Source organism: Zosterops lateralis (genome assembly GCF_965231275.1).
Source record: "Zosterops lateralis genome assembly, chromosome: 1".
Taxonomy (NCBI): domain Eukaryota; kingdom Metazoa; phylum Chordata; class Aves; order Passeriformes; family Zosteropidae; genus Zosterops; species Zosterops lateralis.
In genome coordinates this window covers 150,281,968-150,304,077 of record NC_139762.1, presented here as the reverse complement: position 1 = coordinate 150,304,077, position 22,110 = coordinate 150,281,968, and the positions used below count along the sequence as shown (strand labels likewise).

At 51.1% G+C, this 22,110-nt stretch overlaps 1 protein-coding gene across 17 annotated transcripts in view; it reads right to left on the bottom strand.

The window, feature by feature from the left end:
- Nucleotides 1–22,110, bottom strand: part of SCRIB (scribble planar cell polarity protein) — a gene marked incomplete at its 5' end in the record, with an annotated part of 95,929 nt that overhangs the window by 19,157 nt on the left and 54,662 nt on the right. For 6 of the 17 annotated variants that reach the window (XM_083865616.1, XM_083865629.1, XM_083865618.1 and 3 more), the window contains 14 exons: nucleotides 243–290; nucleotides 1,499–1,612; nucleotides 3,351–3,476; nucleotides 4,290–4,331; nucleotides 4,894–4,944; nucleotides 7,069–7,137; nucleotides 12,906–12,989; nucleotides 13,688–13,744; nucleotides 16,978–17,034; nucleotides 17,263–17,382; nucleotides 18,137–18,325; nucleotides 19,910–20,026; nucleotides 20,403–20,579; nucleotides 21,739–21,849. In XM_083865616.1, the coding sequence (XP_083721742.1) occupies nucleotides 243–290; nucleotides 1,499–1,612; nucleotides 3,351–3,476; nucleotides 4,290–4,331; nucleotides 4,894–4,944; nucleotides 7,069–7,137; nucleotides 12,906–12,989; nucleotides 13,688–13,744; nucleotides 16,978–17,034; nucleotides 17,263–17,382; nucleotides 18,137–18,325; nucleotides 19,910–20,026; nucleotides 20,403–20,579; nucleotides 21,739–21,849 (1,362 nt within the window). The remainder of the gene's footprint in view (nucleotides 1–242; nucleotides 291–1,498; nucleotides 1,613–3,350; nucleotides 3,477–4,289; nucleotides 4,332–4,893; nucleotides 4,945–7,068; nucleotides 7,138–12,905; nucleotides 12,990–13,687; nucleotides 13,745–16,977; nucleotides 17,035–17,262; nucleotides 17,383–18,136; nucleotides 18,326–19,909; nucleotides 20,027–20,402; nucleotides 20,580–21,738; nucleotides 21,850–22,110) is intronic. The other 11 variants (XM_083865630.1, XM_083865624.1, XM_083865632.1 and 8 more) reach the window with 10 other exon arrangements.

Genomic DNA, 22,110 nt, shown 5'->3' with positions numbered 1-22,110 from the left:
GCCAGGCAGCCAGACCACTGCCCATGGGTCGCCCAGCCACATCACTGCCCAAAGTTCATCCAGCCACACCACTGCCCATGGGTCATCCACCCACACCACTGCCCACAGGTACCCTCTCTATGTGCTAGCTGCCCCATACTTTCCTCCTCCTCCTCCCCAGCCCCCCTACCCTATGACCCCATCTCCCCATCCACAGCCGCCAAGATTCCCACCTTTCTTCCAGCCCCAGCCCCAGAACTCACCTCTGAGGCCATTTTGGTGTTTTCTGAGCTGCTCTGACCACACAGTTCCTAAGAATAGAGAGAAACAAGCATGTTCTAAAAGGAAAGTTTCCAGCCACTCCCCAGCCATCCTCCAGCCAGGTGTCCCCAAAGCCAGACAAGCTGACACAGGCTGCTGAAACTGTCCTAGAATTTGCACAGATTTAACATGGTTTACCAATCATCAGGAATGATGGTTTATGTTAAATGGAGGGTTAAACAGAACCAGGTGTGACAACTTCTGAAAGGGCATAAACTGAAAAACATGGGAAACAGGCACAAAACAGGAACAGGGGCTGAGCTAGAGGGCGTTCACAGGAGCTGGTGGGAGCTCACTCACACTTTACTTACATCAAAGACAAAACCACCCAAAATTCATTTTAAAGAAGCAAAGATGCCAGGAGAAGGAACAAAATCTATATTTACTGGGATGCATAACAGGATATTAGATGAACAGAACTACAGGGGGAGGAAACTGATCCACAAAATCTGTCTGTGAACCAGGAATCTGTAGGGGTAAAACTGAGAACTGCAAACAAGTCATGGAAAAGAAGGAAGTTTTATACTTAGCCAAACTGAAAGGACCCACAAAGAGAGCAAGGAGATGACCTCTGGCTTTATCTAAACACACTCCAAAAAACTAATCCAGAATTCAGAGCTTGAGTGGATCTGCCTGAGCAACCTCCTACAACTCTGGAAGCATTTGAACAATGCTCTTAGGCCCATGGTGGGATTCCTGGGGGTGTCCTGAGCTGGACTCAATGATCCTTGTGGGTCCCTTCCAAGTCAGGGCGTTCCAGGATTCTACAATTCTAACATCCAAGGCTGCCCTATTTAGCATGGGGGACTGAGGCAATGACCTGCAAGGCCTCAGCTAGCCTGGACTGTTCCAGGATTCAGCTAGATGGAGGGGAAAAGGAAGAGTCCCAGTGAAGATCAAAATCTATTCAATAATGTCTCAGCACAGGTTTAGCCTGGTCCTGGGGTCTGGGATTTCAGAGTCCCTTTGCATGAGAAATGCATGGTTGTAATCAGTATCCCAACATCTGGGGAGAACAACAATGTCATGAGATTCTATGAGCTTCCAGAACCTGACAGAGACAGGGCTCTGCCAGGATGACCATCAACATACTCCAACCGCCACAGGACTTCAACATGTCCCTCCTCTACGGCAGCTTTCTTTGGAGGGAACCAATGACCACCTCCTTCCCTGCTGCCACCTGTGCTGGTGCTGTTACCTGTGTCCCCAGCAGAGGGTGGGACAGGGGCACTGCTGCGAAGGTCTTGTAGGCCTGCTTGACATTGATGGGGACCTCGTCAGGGGAGGGTGGCGACGGTGGCGATGGCTTTTGCTACAGGGACAGACAGGAGGTAAAGGTGAGCACAGGTGGGGTGGAAAAACTCACGGGGTGGTGGCGGGGGGGGGAAACACAGCCCAATCCTCAGCCCGCAGAGCCTGATGAGTGGGATATGGGAAGGAAAATGGTAGGGAACATGTAAGGAATATGTGAGCAGTGGGAAGGCTGCTCCTGAGGAACATGAGGAGCAGAGCACTGCACACACACACTGTAGACAGCAGCACCAGGGTCACAGCCCCATTCTGTTTCCTGGATGGTGATGAAATGGTACTTTTGGTGGCACAGATCTTCACTGATCTGATGGGAATGTTGTGACAGATCCTCTGGCCAAGGCACATTGCTGTCCCAGTCCTTGAAGATTTTCACCCAATTCAACCAGCCTACCTGAATCAGGATTTTTTGGGCTAGAACAAGACAACTACACATTGACTCTGAATTCTGTTTAGGGCTGAACAATACTCCCTCTAGTGGAAGGTGTCCCTGTCTTTAAGGTGCCTCCCAACCCAAACCACCCTGAGATTCCATGATCTGATCCAGGGATCCCTGGTATGGAGGAGAGCTGCCTTTGATCTCAAATTTTCCCTGTGCAGAATTACACTTACTGGGAAACATCTGACAAGGTCTGAGGGGACCTTCCTACTGCTGTTCACTGTCTTTGCTGGTCCCTTCCTCACCCACCTTCCCTGTGACCCATCCTGTCACCTCTAGGGGACAGCAGCACTGGGGTGACCTGCTCAAAGCATGACAGAAATGGAAGGGGTGAGGGGCAATGACACCAAACCTTCCTTCTGCTGAAAGGTAAATCCCCTTCAGCTGTTTATTCCTCCAACCCTCCAGCTGCACTAATCCACTTCCAGGCCTTCTGGTATTTCTTAGTCCTGGACTAGGGCTAAATAATGCTGTTTGATGATGCTCCTGCATGGGCTAAAGGATAGCACAGTGAGATCAGAAAAGACTGTGAAATGTGGATCTTGTCCAGTTCCATGGATGCTGTACAGCTGTTAGCCTGCAAGTCAAGTCTCTGTTTTGGTACCACACTTTACAAGCTCCAAAGGGGAGAGAAGGGCTGGATTCATGGAATCTCACCCAGGATGGTTTGTGTGGGAAGGGACTGAAAGCCCATCCAGTCCCTCCTCCCTGCCATGGGCAGGGACACCTTCCACTATTCCTTCCACTTTTATATTGAAAGGATACAGGTCTTCCATCATGACAAAGACCAAAATACCTGAACTTTTCTCTCCCTTCAAAAAACAGCCCCAAGAATATGAACCTTTCAAAACCAATCATTTTGCAAATCATACAAACCATCAGCAGGATGGTATCAGCTTTTGCTCCAGTGCCAGACATCAATCAAGGTTCTGTAAGACTGATGTCTCCACAGAACTCAACACCTCACAAATATGGCTCTAAACCTCTATCTGCTCCGGGGATCTTGGCCACAAATCTTCAGCAGTGCTGACTCCTGGGATGGAGCCATGGAGACATGGGGCAACTGGGGAGGCCCAGAGAAACAAGAGGGATGCACTAACCTGGCCCTGCCTGTGAGGAGTGTGGGTCCCTTCTCAGGGAGCCCAGATTGGTGCACGGACACCACCAGCCTCAGCTCAGGCACATGCTCATCAAACCACAGAGTCACCTCTGGGGAGGGTGTCCTGCCCCATGACACGAGGCACTGCGGCCACCCAGGACAGACACACTTTAGGCTTTAGGGAGGAACCCCCAGGCCACTTACAGAGCTGTGGATCCTGAAGCATGGCCCAGGCTGCTGGAAGGGGTTGGGGCTGTCCCCCTCCTCCACCCTGTGTGGCGCAGCGCTTGGTCGCACGCGGGAGAGAGGCTGAATGACGCCAGGCTTGGTCTGCTTGTGCCAGTGCCCCAGGACAGGATGGGGAAAGGCAGAGGGAGAGAAGGGAGAGGGAGAAAGAGAGAAGAGAAACGAGCTGTTAGGGCAGTGAGGTGTCTGCCATGCAGGTGAATAAACAAATCCATGCACCCCCAATTCTTTCCTCAGCTGCGCTTCCCGCTCCAGCTGCAAGACTGGCAGGGAGAGCTCCTGGAGCCAACACCAAGAGATTCAGCCAAGGAAGGGTTACACAGGACCAGTGGGTTACAGAGAAGGCCAGGACAAAAGGAAGCACCTGCCATACCAGCAGCAGCTACAGGGGTTTGCAGGGTATGGTAAGGGTGACGAAGCTCAGAAAATGTGAGCACCAGAGATGGAAGTAGGGAAACATCAGCCAGGAATGAGAATTGACAAAAGCTGTGGATGGAAGTGAACTAGATCAAGTCAGAGCTCTGAAGAGAAATGCAGTTACTGGAGCAGAGGCAAGAGTCTAGAAAACTTCTCCTAGATGTCACCATCACTGCTGGATGTTGTGTGAAAGTGAACAAAGCATCTGCGAGTAGACAGAGTGGCAGCAGGAACTGGGTAAGCCAGCAAAACCTGCAGGAGGGGAAGCTGCAAGGGGAAATAGGAATAAAAGCTTCAAAAACAGTTACATTGGGTTTTCAGATGGACCATATTTAAGACCTGATGCATTTGTACAAACTTGAGGCATAGTGGAGGACTGGAGAAGACAGAATAGGAGCCAACAGGAGGAAGAAACAAGTTCCATGAGCTGGGGGGATGCACAGGGATACCACAGTCAGGTCTCACGGCAGCTGTACTCACTGATTTACTGTCATCCTGCGACGTAATGAAGTTAATGGAAGCCTGCAAACAGAAATACAGGGGTAAATCTGGAGTTCATCCTGAAAACCTTCAGTTTACCCCTGCCCCACTGCCCACACCCTGTGTGGGGAGCTCCAGGTCCCACAGAACCCCTGCCCCCCAATATCTGCTTCTTTGAGTGAGGACAGGCCAGAGCCCACCTCCACGAGCCTCTCCCAGCACCTGTGCTATGTGAGGAGGCCCTCGCGGCTCTCTGCACATCTCCAAACTCTGCCCCCACATCTGGGATAGTCCTGGCCCCTGGGCACAGCCCCTGCTCCTGGCCCACGCTCACAGTCCCTGGGCATGTTCCCACCCTCCACATTTGCCCCCGAGCCCGAGCGAAGCCATCCCCCCGCAGCTCCTCCCCAAAGCACTGGCAGGTGCCATCGCAGCAGCAGCTCAGAGGGAGCAGCCCCTCATGCCCTGGGTGCCCCCTGGGTGCTGCTCCCACAGTGAGTCCCGGGGGAGCCCCAGGGGGCCCAGGCCTCTGAGGAGCAGTGGAGGGGTTTGGGCAGCGGGAGCAGCCGGGGCAGAGCGCACACCGCACACCAACAGCACTTACAAAGCGCGTCTCCCTGCCGGCCAGGTGAGGGGGCCGGGGGGCTGCGGGCACCTGGACGGGCATCAGCAGGGGAGAGAATGGGAGAGAAAATGGAGAGACTGGGTTTTTCCACAGGAGAGGAGCAGAGAGACTGCAGCAGCTGGAGCTGGTGGGGTCCCAACCATGGGGGGAAGCCCGTCTGCCCTGCCTGGCACACACAGATCCACCACAACACACCTCCTGCCTTCTCCCACCCCCTTGCAGGACTCGAGGCCAGGCATGACCACCACAATGCCAACTCAGGACAAAGGATTCCATTTCCCTCTGAAATAAGCAAATAAATTCTGGCTAGACTATGAGATGTTGAAACCAAGGAATTAACATTAAAAATAGATGGAGCCAGAGAATAAGAGACAAAATTCCTGGGAACTTCTGCTCTGGAGCAACAACATGAAGGTCAAGACTCTTGAATCTCCAGAAAAGGAGAGATCTGGGACTGTTCAGTCTGGAGAAGAGAAGGCTGCAGGGAGACCTCAGAGCCCCTTCTACTGCCTTAAAGGGCTCCCAAGTGAGCTGGAGAGGGACTTTGGACAAGGGCCTGGAGGGACAGGACAATGGGGAATGGCTTCCTACTGCCCAAGATGGGATTAGATGAGATTTTGAGAAGGAATTTTTCCTTCAAGGGTGGTGAGGCCCTGGCACAGGTTGCCCAGAGAAGTTCTGGCTGCCCCATCCCTGGAAATCTCCAAGGCCTGTTTGGACAGGGCTTGGAGCCACCTGGGATAGTGGAAGGTGTCCCCTGCCCATGGCAGGGGGCTGGAATGAAATTGTCTTGAAGGTCTCCTTCCCACTCAAACCATCCTGGCATTCTGTGAAAATCCATCTCAAAGAAAACTGGTACTTGTGGTAAAAGGAAAACTTACAAATAACACAGCTGCTGTCAGAAATGTAAATAGGGAAACACAGCTGGAACAAAGTGCATTGAAATACTTTAGCTATAACAGGATTGTCTTCTAATCTTGCTGTGGTCCTGATGAACACTCAATTCTAAATGAACCAAGAACGGAGGGAGATGTGAGACAGGCTGAGAAGAAAGAGATGGACTGAGGTGCTGCTCCTACTACTTCCTGCATGGTCCTGACCCTTCCCCTAAGCCCATCTCAGCAGCCACCTCACCTCAAGGTGACTCTTGATCACCTCAAGAGCTCCTGTCCAGCTCTGAGAACTGAAATGGTTCACTGAAGACCAGGGAAGGGCCAGAGCTGGTGGGGAGAGCAGCTGGAGAACAGCTGGACTCCAAAAGGAATGCAACAGACCCAAAATGAGTAAGGACAAAGAACAAAGTACAACTGGTAATTCACTCCAGCCCCCAATATAAAACCCAGTAAGAGGCAACGACTGTAAAGGGGAAATTTAAAATTCTATTTGAGTTCATTTAACTTCAAAAGGCTCAACTGAGCTGTGATACCTCCTGCCATGGAATGGGCAGGGGAATCAAAGACTCAGATATTGAAAAGGAAAGTTCAGAGGTAAATAAGGAGTATGAATGTCAAGGGAGAAGAGGTAATGTTTATACAGAAAAAAATCATCAGAAGTTACAAGAAACGAAGATACTTCCCATTCTAGAGGGAAAGCCTCTAGCAAGGAGCCATAGCAAATCACTCCCTGAGGGAAGGGTCACCCAGAACTGGTTGTGGAGGATCCTTCCGCCTCCTGTCCAGCAGCAGTTCACGTGGGTCACCTCCAGTCTCACACAGAGAACCAGGGATCCTCTGCAAGCCTGGGCAGCCGTGGGCAGCCTTGGTTTACAGACCCAAGGTCCTTTTCCAAATCCTGACTCTTCCATTTCTTACCACATACCAGTTGCCAGAATTAAACAATCTCTGTACAAGGCACTGGTCCAAAAAGAACATTCCCAAAACCCCCACAACTGCATGTTGTATCCCCTCCTCATCACCCTGCAATTAAGCTCCCCCTCAGAGCTCATTTATGACCAACTAATTAATTCTCCTGGCTCTCTGAGTTATTTTGAAGGAAGGAGTTGCTCTCTTGCTCTCTGGTTGCCTGCTGTGACGGATCCCCTCCACCTTGACAGTGTCACTCAAGGATGGAAATTGCCCTCAGCTACCTCTGTTCTTTATTCCTGGAAGTGCCTCCCTGCCTTTCCCATATCACCTGTCCTGGGGACAGTCTCACCTGTTGATTATTGGGAGAATAGGGGGATTCACGCCTGGAATTTCCTGTCCCAGACTCGCCCACAGGAGCCTGAAAGAGAGAAGACAAAGCTCAACACAAAGCTGAAGTGTTACTCTAAAGCAGGAGGGGGTCTGCACAGCCCAGGGGGCATGGGACACCCTGGACATCCAGGGAGCAAGGTTAGCAGTGCCCAGCAGCAGCTGGCACATGCCAAAAAGCTCCAGAAACAGCGAGGAAATGACATTAAACATTGGAACCATATCCCAGTGCCCTGCGAGGCCAGCTGGATCAGGTTACAAACTCTGCCTCACAGCATGTCCCAGGAATCCTCCTCCCTGACTTCCCACAGCACTCACAGGCAGGATCACGGTTCCAGGCAAACCTCCTGCTCTAGAGACACTCAGCAGAAAAAGCCATTCCTGGCTGGAGGGAGACAAGGCTCTCCTGGCTGCCAGAGGAACCTCTGGCACTGAGGCTCAGCTGAGCTGGCCACCAGCCCTCCCCAGCAGCTGAACAGAGAGCAGTGTTCCAGGAACCACCTGCACTCCTACTGCAGCACAAGGAGCACATTTCACAAGTACTTCAAATGCCTTGAGGTAGAAGCTGGTCATTTGGGATTTAGGGAACTGGATACTAATACCACGGCCATGCACATGGTCAGTTGAATCAAGCTAGTACTTTGACACACCAAGCCTGAAGTGACCTGAAGTTTATACTGGAGCACAAATTCCAGATACCTTGCTCAAAGCTCACCTGGCTACACAACTATGAAATTCCTACCAAGGAACTGAAACACCTCCAAGGTCACTACAGCTGAGGATTGGATGCTTTAACCACTGTGTGGGGCTGTTTTGATTTTCAGACCTCCCAAAAGGCTTAAAAAGGAAGAAGGGGAGAGCAACGTGGTGCTCATCTGGAGGATAGTATCTTTGGGTCTAGTCCCTGCTCCACCACAGGATCCCTGTGCAAGAGCAGGAATGTCAAAAACAGATTTCACAGAGTAGAAAGCAAAGTTCTTGAAATTCCAAAGTCTTAATCTACTGAACAGTGTCACTTGGAGGAGCAGCTCCTGGGCTGCAGATCTACTGTGCTTTCCAGATGTCTAAGAAAGGCTGTGTTCAGGCCCAGGAACACAAGTCGCACCAGCACTGATCTTCCACCAGTCTTGCCAGCTCCCTGCTGCCTGCTGAGTGGGCAGGGACACCATTGCTCCCAGCCAGACCCAGAGGGACAGCAGGGAAGGCGCAGATGCCACCCTGTCCCCTCAGCAGTGCACCATCACCGTCACCAGGGTGTGTTAGTGGCTGGAGGAGGACACGGTGACTGCTGGGGACTGGTGGCAGTGCTGGGGGCACGCGGGGTGGAGGGAACCGGCCCACGGGCACCGTGCTGCCCGGTGCCGGGGTTTAGTAGGGTGCAGTGGCCCCGGCTGTGTGAGTGCATGCCACACATTACACGCTGCTTGCCTTGGAGTACAGGCTGGTCTTCAGCACGCCCCCCCTGCCATAGCCCAGGGGAGGCCCCCCCAGGCCAGCCGTGCCTGTGGCCTTGCCCCTGCGGTTGGCCACCACAAAGGGGTTCTCACTGAAGGGGATGGGCTGCGAGTCGATCAAACACTCTGGTGCCTCTGGCAGCTGCTCCTGGGACAAGGGACACCCCTCAGGGTCCTGCTTGTCTCCCCGGGGCTGTTCTGCCCCGCTGGTGTGCTGCTGGGGAAGCTCAGGGTGCTGAGGGGGCCGGGTCATGCCTGTCGCTGGGTCCGGGGCCGCTTCCCGGCTGTCCCATGCCACAGGAGGGGACAGCACTGCGCAGTCGCCCTCCATGCTGGAGCTGGGCTTAGTGCACTCAATAGGCTGAGAGGAAACAGAAGGGTCAGAGAGAAGTAAGGAGAACAGAGTAAAGAAGAGGAGGGAGAAAATACAGAGCAGTTGCTGAAGGATAGGGGAGAGAATTCCAGTGCTAATGCCTGCACACCATCCCGACCCTCTCTTCTGCTCTGCCACCAATCTGTGACCCCCAATGTCACTCCCAGGAAGGCAGCTTGCTGTGCACACACACCCCGGGGAGCTGACAGGCACAAGCACTCCCTGCACTCCTCCAACACGTTCCTGCAGCTGCTCCCCAGCCAAACCCACTCCCAACACACGCATGAGTACATGCTCCCCCCAGCACACAGAATCATGGAACACTTGGGGCTGGAAGGCACCTTTGGAGGTGCTCCAGTTCAATCCTCACTTCACTGAGCCCCATCACCTATGGCCCAGCTTCTGCTGTCACCCCAGTGCTGCCACAGAGTCACACAGCACCCACCCCATGCACTTCCACCACACCTGCACAGGTGAACATGCTTTAACGGCCCGGCTGCATCACAACACACCCGAAACACCAGAGCTCAGTGCAGCAGGCAGAGCAGACCCTTTGGGTGGCTCTTGCTGGCTGGACTAAGGCAGTCCCAGCTCTGTTTGGGCTCAATGCACACAGCCCAAATGAAGCTCTGACCCTTCCCCTTAATGCCATAGAAGAGAGTTTGTTACCCCAGCTAGAGCCTTCCTTAGGGGAGCAGTGACAGTCAGAGAGAGCCAAGACCAAAGCTTCCATCCAAGTGCCTCCAAGGAGCAGAAAGACCTCTCCCGCTCAGAGCAAATTCTTCAGCTCCTGTGTCATGGCAGTGGTCACCAAAATAGCTCTCAAGGGTGGGCTGGTGACTACAATGGCAGCTGGGAGGCTCAGGAATTTCAAAGGCCCTCCCCTAACCCCCAATCAAACCTCTATGGTTGGCAGAGCCCTGGCTCATATCGTGTTTCCTTACCAGTGAAGCCTGTGCTACCCTGAGAAATTCTGCTGTTGTGGCTGTGTGATTTTTCAATGTAAAAACCTTACTTTTAACCCCTTTTCCCCAGAGTGCCATAATGCCTGACAGTCCATGGGGAGCCCCAGTCCCTGTTTTGTTCTTGGATCTGACTGGAACTGGGCTGGATCTGTGTCCCACTGTAAGCTCCAGCTCCTTCTGTAACGTGTCCTGTGAGGGATTCCTCACTCCCCGGCCTCACTGGGGATATTCCTGTCAGACAAGCCACAATTTCTATTTTGGGTAAGCAAAAATTTGGACAATGCAGTGAGCTTTCCCAGCTTGCAGATGGAACAGACGTGCTACCCTGCATCCTCCCTGGCACTGAAAGAAACCCAATCTTAAATCCAATGAACAAGCCAAAATAAGAGAATCAATGGCAAGAAACTGAAGAGAAATAGATTTAGAAGAAAAAGTACAGGTTGCTAGTTAACTAACCATGAAGACCTTGTACTGAGACATGTCAAGTCTTCTCCATTTCTCATAGTCCAGAAAGCAAAACTAGACTTTGATCATTTTGCTGTGATCAGTCCCTCACGGGTCTGGCTCTCATTCCTGTTCAATGCAGAAGATAGAGACCGTAGCAGCTCTCTGACTTCTGTAAGGGGAATGCCAGAGAATCACAGAATCACAGGATGGTTTGGGTGGGAAGGCACCTGAAAGCTCATATTGTTCCACCCCCTTGCTATGGGCAGGGACATCTTCCACTGGACCAGGCTGCTCCAAGTCCCATCCAACCTTGCCTTGGACACTTCCAGAGATGGGGCAGCCACAGCTTCTATCCAGAGGCTGCAGTGCACTGGGTGCACAGCCAAAGAGCATCCCCCAAGCAAGCATTCCCATGCTGCTTCCAATGGGAATTTTCAGTTTCAAACAGAATGCGCATCTCATCAGCCTTTGTTAAATCCTGCTCACAAAGGGACCCAGATGCAGCAACATGACCACCTGCTCCCTTCTCTGGTGCCTATTCCTGGGGAATCCTCGTGACCAATTCCATCCATAGTTACAGTGGTCAGTGGAGAGATTTACACCTCCTGTTCCACAGTGGACAGATGGTCCTGCACCTCCTCCTTCTCCACAATAAGAATAGTTCCCTACAGATCCTCGTGTGGCACGGTGAGGACAGGAACAGTTCCCTCCAGCTCCCTCACAGGGAACTATGCACCAGTCACTGTTCAGAGGAGAACCTCTGTGCTGAGAATTGGCCTGGAGACAGGAAGAAAGGGAAAACCAAGACGGGAACAGGGCAAGAGCACCAGTCATTTGGATGAGGATGTCCAGAGATAGACTCTCACTGACCTGCCTGCTCTTCCACTGGCTGGACTGACCCTCCCAGTGGTCACCTAACAGGCCAGGGCAGCTCCTGGAGGACCACCGGAACCTCCCTTTCCCCACAACCCAGGCAGATGCACTTCAGAGCAGAAACAGGGCAGGTGACAGCTGGACAAACACAGGCACCCATGGACTCTTCCCTGAAATGGCTGAAATGGGACATTTATGGAAGCCGCCCATCACCCTGGCGTTCCCAGCCCCACATTCCCATTCCTGGCATTCCCAGGCTGACCCTGGCTGCAAGGCACAGCCCCAAACGCTGCTCTGCTCTGGACCACACTTGAGCTGTCCTGCATGGAGGCAGCTGTTGCCTGGGGCTGCCTCTCCCCCTCTTCCAGCTCCTGAATTACACTCAGAGATGCTAAAAATAAACCTTTTCCTGATACTGCTTTGTTGTGTGAACAGCAAGAGGGAAAAACCAAAAGCTGGGAAGTGTGGGAACAAAAGGAGGCAGAGCTGGAGCCAAAGCACAGTTGTTATTGGAGTAAGACCTGGAGTAACAGAGGAAGGAGAATAGGAGAGGAGACCTGTCTGCATGGAATGAGATGGAGACAGGAAAGGTAAAAGAGATGATCCTGAAACACTGGAATGGGAATGCAGAATGGGATAAAGACAGCAAAGGGAGATTTTGCTGCAACAGGAGCAAAGGAAGAAGACTGAGGATGTGTGAAGGAGCAGGCAGAAACCCAGTAGAATGGGTGTGATGCAGGAAAGATAAAACAAAAAAAAAAAAAAAGATGGAGAGATGAGATTTTAAACAACACAAAAGAGAGGTAAGTTTGTAACCTGTGAAGTTTGTGAAATCTGGAATTTCTCTTGGCTGCTACAAATGAGGGACTGCCAGGCAGGGCATAGGACAGGAATGTCCACAGCAGGAATCATGATACACAAGATACAGGAGCCACAGGGCTCAGTCACAACACGCAACCACAGCCACCTCACTTCTGCAGGCCTGGGGGAATCTTGGCTTTAACAGAACCTCAGGACCCTGAAGACCAGCCAGTCCCACCCCTGGCCATGGTCAGGGATATTTCCATTACAGCACCAGTGGTTGACACTTCCACTAGACCGATGGCTCCAAGCACTGTCCAACCTGGCCTTAAACTTCTTCTATTTTTAATATTTTCAGTTTCAGCACCCTCATCCCTCCTGCTTCCTAAACACCATCCCACAATGGATTTCCAACTGAGCTGTGCACACAACACTGTCATCACTGTGTCAGGAAGAATCTTTCTCTCCCTCCTTGGCAGCTTCCTGGAGCCTCTTCCTTCCACAACAAATCCTTGCACTCTCCCAGTCATGTCCCCTTCTCTCCCACCACTGTTCTTTTTGGCTTGTTCCCAACTCTGCTTTTTGCATCTTCTCAAACTTTGCCACTTCCCCTCCCAAAAGGCAAAGCTGCCTGGCTCTTCCTCTCCTCATTTTCTTATTCCCATCTTTCTTTCGCAGCCACCTCCTGGTTCAGTACCTGAGTCCCTCACAGTTCTGCTGCTCAGTTTTCCTTTGCAGAGGATGCTGTCACCTCTCACAGCATAGCACAGGTGGAGGGCAGGCCGTGGCCTTCCCTGTTGGGAATCACACCTCCACAGCCCCTCACTGTCCCCCCTGCAGGGACCCCCACCCCCAGAGCCCCCTAGGACCCTCGGCCCCCACTCACAGTGCGGTTGCCTCTCTGCAGGCCACTGCTGGGCAGCGCTGCCAGGGTCCGGTAGTCCAGGCGCAGGGGTTCACTGGGGACGTTCTGGAGAGGGGGAAAAACACCACAAACAGCATGAACAGGTCAGGTCCAAAGTTCAACTAAATCATTGAGAAAGAGCAGTGAAAAAGGGAACCACCCCAGTAATAACCAAGGTCTTATCCCTAAACTCTGATGAGTTCCCACTGCCTGGAAAAAGAGCTGGAATTGTTTGAAATGCAAACGTGTGAACTCATGGCAGAAGCCAGGCTTGAGGAACCCCAGAGAGAACGTGTCACTGTGGACCCCTGGCCACCCACTGTTGCTCAGATCCCTCCACTCATCCCTTCCCCATGTCCACTTCCTTATGGAGGAGAGAACGTGCCATACCTGCCCGTTTGCTCCAACAGCATCCTGAATGACTGGATCAAGAATGCAAGCCTGCAATTCCTCTACAGTTTCTTTTTCCAGCCTTAACTCAGACTCACTGTACAACTTCATTCAATTTTGCTTCCCATGTATTGCCTTTCTAATAATAATAAAATAGAAGCCAAGGTTTCTAACCAAGCCCCTGTTTTCCTCAATCCCTTACACATTTCTGCAGTTCTGATCTCTCCTCTTATGCCCAAAACAACATCCTTTTAGGGGAGGGAGTGCAGAACACATGTTCTGGGGAACAAACTCTTTTTGGGGACTTCTCCAGCCTTCCAGTCTAGCTGTAGCCCTTTTCTAAGCCTCTCAAGCCCTTCCCCTGTGCTGCTCACCTCTGCTTTCTCCTCAAGCTGCTGCGTGGCTGCCTCCCGCTCCCTAAGCATCCGCTCCTTCCATGGACAGACAGAGCCAGAGCACAGAGACAAGAGAGAGGCAGAGAGGTCACACATGCTGAGCAGGAACTGCTGAGGGAACACAGGTGCAATGCCAACACCAGAAGAGGGGGAGCAGAAATCCAGCACCAACACTGGGACTGGGGAAGGAGGACCTGGAATTTAGCACCTGCGCTGTTATTGCCAACAGAAGGGACAGAACGAGATCATCTGGGCGCCACAGGTGAGAGGAGAGCAGGTGTCCCCGAGATCCTCAGCAGGGACAGTCCTGGGGAAAGTAAGGAGAGCTGCAGAGCCCTCAAGCATAAGCTATACCCAGGGAGAGGAGGAGAGTGCTCACTGCTGGAAGAGACACCTTGATGGAGCACAGACAGGACAGGCCGGAAGGGAATGGAAAAAACAAATCTACAGAGCGCAGGCCTTGCTGGCTTACAGCATCACATACAGAATGAGGCAAATATATACAGAGGTCTTGACACAAGGTCAGCTCAGCATCAGCTGTCAGCCTGGCGTCACTCAGCACTGGAGGGGCATTAGAGAGTGACCGGTGACTAATCCCAGAAGCCCCAGCCAAGGGCTTGCTTACAGGCTGCAAGAGGAAGGGAACAGTGCAGGACTTGTCCTAAGGATTGATTTCTGGGCGCTGGTATTTCTGTGACTTGTCACCTGGCACCTCTGGGCAGAGCCAGGCCTGGAGACAGCACAGCAGCATCCTTCCCTTGTCCATGGAACCCTCTCAGCTATTCTTCCCAAGCAGGAACCAGGTGGTCCACAAGTCCTGACGCCGGGAGGATGGGAGGTGGAAGGCAGCTGAGAGGGAGTCAACTGAAAATTCTGCTGAGCCCCTGGGCCCTGTTCTTTAACAGATCCCATGCATTACAGATTTCCACTGCTCCACATCACCCCTTGACCTCCAAGCAAGGATAAGCAGCCAGAGAAGTCACTAATGCTCTGGAGCATCACAACTCCCAAAAGGATATTGAGGCATATTTAAGGTAAAGTTTGTTCTGAATCTGGTTATGCTCGTTTTGGCCAGGAGTTCTCTGTAGGGTGAGGGCTGCAGGTGACACTAATCTGGTGTGTGACTCTTCTCTGAGGTCACATTCTGAGGAGTGGCAGGAGCACCAGTCAGCCCAGATGGAGCTGTGGCATGCTCCAAATCCATCTCTGACAATAGCTGGAGAGGATCTGCTTTAAGACTAGAAAAATAATTACAGCCACAGAGCCAGGAGAGAGCGCCAGGAATCAGTCCACAGAGACTCAGAGTTACTGACACTTCTACTAGAAACTGAAATATCTGAGAATTGGAGGCAGGAGGTGTCAGCAGTGAATGGGTTTGGAAACTTCTACCATGAGTAGAGCACAGGCATAATTCCTCCCACTTATTCAGTTCACAGCTTGCTGGGGGCTGGAGACACGTTTGGTCTCTCTCACTCTTGTGCAAGAATGAACATGAAACATTGAAAAGTAGGAAAAACAGTCCAAAAAATAGTGACAGAAATTACCAGGGGCCTGGTACTGGGACAGGAACTTCCTTTATTCAGTATTCCAATGGCGATGATGGAGAGTTGACTCCATCACTGGGATAAATTTAATCATCAAAATCAGTTTTAGGGACATACTCCCAGATTCAAGGTTTGAAAGGCCCAGCAGAAAAAACATGTCTTTGTTCATGGGACTCAGGATCCCAGGAGGTCCAAGGAGTCTGGAGCATCCATTGCTGCCTCCTCCTGGCACACCAAGGGAAGGGGCACCAAAATATATCAGCATTTTTTTAAATTACATATGACCACTGCTACTTCACCAATCTTAAAGGTTTTTCTGGTTTTTTTCTGACCCAAGTACTTTTAAGTAATCTCAGTATAAATTTTGGCAAAGTCTTTCTCTACCTGAGCCTGGACAAATGCCACCTGCTCAGCTTGAGCAGCATATTTTGGGGCCACATTTGGTATACTCACAGGTGTTAGGAATGCTGATACTGACCCACAGTACTTGAAATCTCTTGGAATGTGTTTCAATCCATATATCTATATTCAAATCCATACACTGCCAACATTAAAACTGGCAGGAATATCCTTTGCTCAGATAGAAACACAATGAAATGAGGTTTGCTGAAACCACATCAAACCACTCCGAGTTCCTTCCCAGGCAAGGAATGAGACATTTTATGGGAAAAACCTAAATCTGATCTGAATTGCCTCTGCTCTGGGCTGAACCAAGAGAACTCTGAAGCCCCTCCTACCCAAATTAGTCAGGATGGTTTGGGTTGGAAGAGACCTTCCAGGGTCATCTTGTCCAACCCCTGCAATGAGGGATGCCTTCCACTGCATCAGGCTGAAGATCATTCTGTAAGGTCACTTGACTTCCATCCAGAATTGCCAACTTCACCCTGCTCTTGTGGGGCAGCAAATGTGAACAAGCTCAGGAACTGCAGCTGCAGAGAGAACTCAGGGAAACTTCAGGTGTATCTGAACCAAAAACCTGACAAAACACCTGAAAAATGTACACACACATCTGCCAGGAGAGCAGATTCCCCATTGACAACACTGAAGAATTCAGTTTTCCGTCTTCTTCCAGTGACTCTGACTGGATATGTTACTGTTTTAAGAGGGAAGACTGGGAACTTTAAGCCCTCAAGAGGCTTGAGCTTGCTGATCTCTTTCTGCAAAATTCTCCTTCTGTGAAATTCTCTTTCTGTGCAAGGGCAAGCTAGTGGGACACAAAACTCTCACAGAAAAGCAGAGAAATGACCATGTGAACAGAGGAGCACAAAGCTGTGACTGATCAACAGCATCACCTCTCCACTCAGCGCAGCCTGTGTGTTCTCATCTTTGCTCACAAAAGTTCTGTCAGTCACAGGGTGCTGGACAGAGAAAAGTAATTAAATTTGGGACTTCCAAGTTCATTGGCCATTTTTCTTGAAGCTGCAGCTTGGCCAGGAGGTACCAGCAAGTAGCAAGGGTGGTCTTTGTGAATACCACAGGAACATCCCCAGAGAGGTGCACAGGGAAGTATAGCAAAGCCAAAGAGCAGCCAGGGCAACAGAGCAGTGCACCACAGAGAGGGAATGCCCAGAGCTCCATCCCATGGCACTGACAATGGGGCAGAGCTTCAGAGCTCCCCATGGCAGTACACTGGAGCAGAGATAACCTGTGACACCTTCCTTGGGACTCACAGGCTTGGCAGAGCCACCGCCACAAACAGATTCTGCTACACAAATAATCTCTCACCACTTTCTCCATTTCTTCTCTCTCCCACTGAGTGGCTTCTCTCACCATTTCCATCTCCTAGGATAGAGCAGAATTAGACCCACCTCACCCAGTGCTCTCTCCACACCTGCAACATCTAGACCCTCATGAAGGTGTCACAGTCCCATCCTAGTGTGTTCCTGATCCAAGTGTGGGTCCTGCTGATCCCATGCCATGTCTACTCCACAGCACACTGCAGGCTGCATGCACCAAGGGAGACACTAGAGATTTCCAGAAACATGCTCCCAGCTCAGGCACAACACACACCTTCTGCAGGATCTCCAGCTCCTCAGGGCTCAGATCCCGGTCGATGGAGGAGATGCTCTCCAGGCTGTTCTTGCGCCCAATGCCAGCAGCAAAAGGGTTTGCAATAATGCCTGGGGACATCTGCAAAGCAAATGGAAAATCACACCTGGTGGAAGCCCACAGAGTGCCATTCCAAAAATTCCCTATTCCAGCCTCCCTCTGGAGGACTTCCCAAGCAAGTCAGAAACGGAACTCTTTCAACAACTTGAAACCTGCCATAGAATCCCAGCCTGGTTTGGGTTGGAAGGGACCTGAAGAGCATCCAGCTCCATCTCTGCCATTTAGGCTGTCAATTGTTTGAGGAACCCAAGGTCTAAGTAAGCTGAATTTAAATTGATCCAGGTGCAAGAAGGGGACAAGGTGCGCAGGGACTGGCTTCATGTTCTACTGGAGAATACAAAAACTGACTAGCTAAGCCTTGGAAACAGAAATGTGAGAGGGCAGAGGATTGCTCCAGGGAAGCTTTACCCTGTGGGGAAAGACGAACACCAATAAAGAGCCAGACCACTTGTAAATGTAACACTGGCCAAGAAAAACTGGGCATAAATAGCCTAGTGAAAATGAGCTTGAAAGCTTGTTTTTTTCAGTGCAGTGCTATTGTAGGACAGCTCTGGAACCAACAGGACAAAGGCGGTCCTGAGGGATCACAGCTCTTCTGGACTGGAGATCCCCTCCAGTTCATATCAAAGGTCAGACTTGGAAATCTGGCACCTCAAAAACCCCCAAAAATTTACAGCAAAAGGCTGGGAAAAGCCAGCGCTGTTTCAAGAGCGAGCTGGGATCCATGTGGGGGGACTGTGATGACTCCCAAAGGCACCTGCAGTGCCATGCTCACCTCAATGGCAGCTGCAGCCTTGGGGTCAAAGCCGTCGCAGACCAGCACGAGGAGCGCGTCGCCCACGCCCCGCAGGATCTGCACGGCCTCCGTGTGTGTCATGCCCAGCAGGCTCTGGTGGTTCACCTCCAGTATCCTCATCCCCACCTTCAGCCGCCCATCCCGCGCAGCAGCCCCAGAGGAGCTCACCTGGAACACACCCGGGAGACAAGAGGTCACTGGGGCAGGGCAGAGGGGACAGCAGAGTGTGGGGACTGTGGTGGGGAAGGAGTGGACAGCACACAGAGGGAACAACAGCCTGCAGCTGCAAGGCGGGGAAAAGCATCTATGGAAAGGGCAGAACAGGAGGAACCTGTGCAAGCTGGTGGAGGGAACAGGTGTGGAAGAATCTTCCATGTGAGATAAAACAATGTGAATCTCAAATGTGTTGTCCCAAGGAAAAAAGCAGGTGAGAAGGAAAAGCTGTCACATCATGATGCATCTCACAGAAGGAGAAATCATTTTGTGGTGGGAGAGAGACACAGTGGAAATGCAAATGAAGACAAACTAAGGAGGCGGGGATCAGACATGCAAATAGGAAGAAGAGGAAAAACACCACTTTGTCTTTTGGTTACCACAAATATCCAGAGGAAATTAGAGGCAGGAAAACCCCTCCAGATAGTACAAGTAAGAGAGGTTATGGGAAGTAACATAGCTCAAGGGAGAGTGGGGAAGTTCAGCATTTTAGTTCTCTGCAAGCTAAACCAACAAGTATTGGGAAAAACAGGAGGGGAGATGGGGTAAACTAACTGTGCCACGACTAAACTGTGAACCTTCCAACCCCCAAATACTGTAATGCTGCAGGAGAGAAAACCAAACCCAATTACTCAAAATAACTGTCAGTTAGAATAATCCCAGGTTTTCTTTTCCTGCTTTTAAGAATGTCCCAGGTGAACGTGCAAAAGCCACTCTGAAAGAGGGAATGTATTCTCTTTACTTTAGAACTCAGATAAAACAGCTACAGCCACATAACAACTGCTGAATGTTCCCTTGCCTTAACAGCAACCAATTATCAATTATCAGGGCTGACCGCCAATTATGGAGCGTCTTCAGCCATGAGGATAACTCACATCAGTTTCTACCCCAAAAAAACAGCTAAAGAGGGAAGGAGTGACACTAAGGTGAACACCCAGAGTCCTATTGTCAGCAGCAAGATGAAAATGACACCACTTATTGCTGTGTTCTGCTGCCAGTGAAGAAGAGGCAATAAAAACTTTTTGGAAAGGGTTGGGAGGAACATAAACTGATAAGCGTAAGTTGAACAAGAAAATGTGTAATTTCTGGAGAAAAAGTGATGTGAGAAATACGTGTGACACAAGCAGTCACCTGAAAAAGGAAGAAAGTTACACACAGGGTGCATGGCACAAGAGAAAGGGTTAAGAATTCCTGATGCTTTCCATGGAAAGAGAAAAGAGCTTGCGTGTGTAAGTGGGCAGAAAGCCACAGGCACAGGGGGACCAACAGGAATGTGGATACAAGGAAATGTGTTTTTTGCATTACAGAAAAAAACACAAGAGAAGAAACACAAAGCAAAATAAAGGCAAGCAGGAAATAAGATAAGAAACTGTGTAGCTGTTGTAGAGGAGAAAATATGAAAGGACAAGGACTTGTCTCCTTTGCTGGAGGGAGAATCTCCAGAGCTGATGCACCAGTGAAAGCTGAGAGCATATTCCAACAGCTCCCCCAGGGATCACCCTTCTCCTGGCAGTGCGTGCAGAGGTGGTGCTCTGGTACCTTGGAGATGAAGATGCCCTCATCAGTGGGATCAAATGGATTTCCAGCATGGCCCTTTGCTCCACCTCGGATGCTGATGCCCAGCTTCTCTCCTGGAGCCTTTTCAATGCATATTTCCTGGAAACACAGGAGAGTATCCTTGTTTCTGGGCCAAGTTCAACTGAGGGAACACTCCTCAGAGTGACCACAATTCTAAATGCCCTGAAAAGGGCCTGAATTAGCTCCATCCTTCATTTGGCAGCTTATTCCTGTGGGTGAGGACCTGCCCTTTTCTGTTCCCTGATGACAGAGTCACCAGGCCATGGCAAGAGATCCTCACCATGCCCCAGCTGGAGATGCACGTACAAGAGACTGGATTCTCCCAAAGGAGAAGAAAATTCCAGCCAGGAGTCTGTCTGTTTGTATCCTAGTCCTAGACCTCCAGCCTGGTAAGAAACTGCACCCAGAAGCCACCCTGAGTGATTCCCCCCCAGCCCCCTTGCTCAGAACCCACCTGCATGCCAGGTGGGGGTGGGTCTCTGCGGACCACCATGGTGAGCTCCTGGGCGTTGGAGAGCAGGGCATTGACAGCCTCCTGGTGTGTGGCGTGGCGCAGGTCGATGCTGTTCACCTCCAGGATCCTGTCCCCCACGCGGAGCCCACTGCGCGACGCCAGCCCCCGCGGGATCACCTGCGCAGAAACACCAACATGGCTGCAAAAGGGGAGGTCCTTCTCTCCTTGGAGATGTGACTGTGTCACCCTGCAGGGCTGTTCTGAGCCCTCTCTCTGCAGACAGAATTCCCTAAGAGGTGACATATCTGGGAATGCTGGCGAGGAATGAAGTGGGATGTGCTTTGAAGTGCTATTCTGTATGTTATTCTCATATTCCAAATTTAATCTGAACCAGTCCTGTGCCAGCGTTGCCATTAGGACTGCTGACAGCACTAGTACTACTCCAGTCCTCACCCAGCGCTCTACTGGGAGCTACAGAGGGTCTAAACATATAACCAAATCTGTGTTCCTGGTGAAACAAAGGAGTCAGCAAGGAACAGGTGAAATCTGTGAGCACATGGGCAAGCAGGGATGGTGGGAAAGAGTTAGTTAGGCTTTGAGAAGAGCAAATCCTGCCTCATCAACCTACTGATGCACTGCAAGAAAAACCATGGGCACGTGAAAGAAGAGATTGGCAGGCATCACTTCTAGAATTCCAAATAGCCCTTAAAAAGGTCTGAACACAGCCACAGATGTCAGAGGAGTCAGGTTCAGCATCTCCAAGTGACAAGGGAAGTCAGGAAGTAGAAAGAGCTCAGCAGGGATGTCCTCTCCAGCATCCCTATTCCAACGAGCATGGATGTGCAGGACTGTGAGGGAATGGGCTGCAGCCACTGGCCAGCCTGTGTGCTGTCCCTGAATGGCATGAGCTGATGTCACTACTGGAATGGGAACGTGGGATCAAAGGACACTGGCCCGAGTGCAGCAGAGCAGCCTCTGGGTGCCCCAGCAGTAACACACTCATCCCACCAGCACTTTCCCAGTAATGACTGGCTTTCTGCAATGCCAGCATCCTCCCAGGACTCATTAAAGCCAACATGAACTCAGCAATTACAAAAGCTAACTGGGATCCCTCCAAAGGGTTCAGCATGGATTATTATAGGTTTGAGCCTTTTACATGCCCTGAGATGGCACCAGCAGTAGGACATCCAGTACAAACAACCCTTCACACATCCCTCTCCTATGCCCTTATTTCACAAATCCATCCTGTGCATCTGAACTCACATCAAAATCCTTCACCTTGATCCCAATAATCAACAGCTCAAGAACACTCAGAGCAGCTTTCCTGTGACTCTACCTTAGAGATGAAGACACCTGGCTCATGAATCCCAAAGGGATGACTGGAATGGTCACTGCCTCCAACGATGCTGAGGCCCAGGGGACCACCTGCTTTCACCAGGTGAATTTCCTTAAGGTAGAAGAAGCAGTGTCACAGGCAATGAAGGATATCACACACAAACCACAAACACTGACAAACATGGAGTTGGGGTGTTTTTTATGGGTAAGTACTAGGTGAACACTTGTGGAATAAGGGGGTTCCCCATGTGAGACTCTGCAACCTGGAGAAGAGCTAGAATGGGGCTCCAGGAGAGCTGAAGAGGGATTTTGGACAAGGGCCTGGCGTGACACAAGGGGGAATGGATTCCCCCTGAGAGTGGGCAGGGTTAGA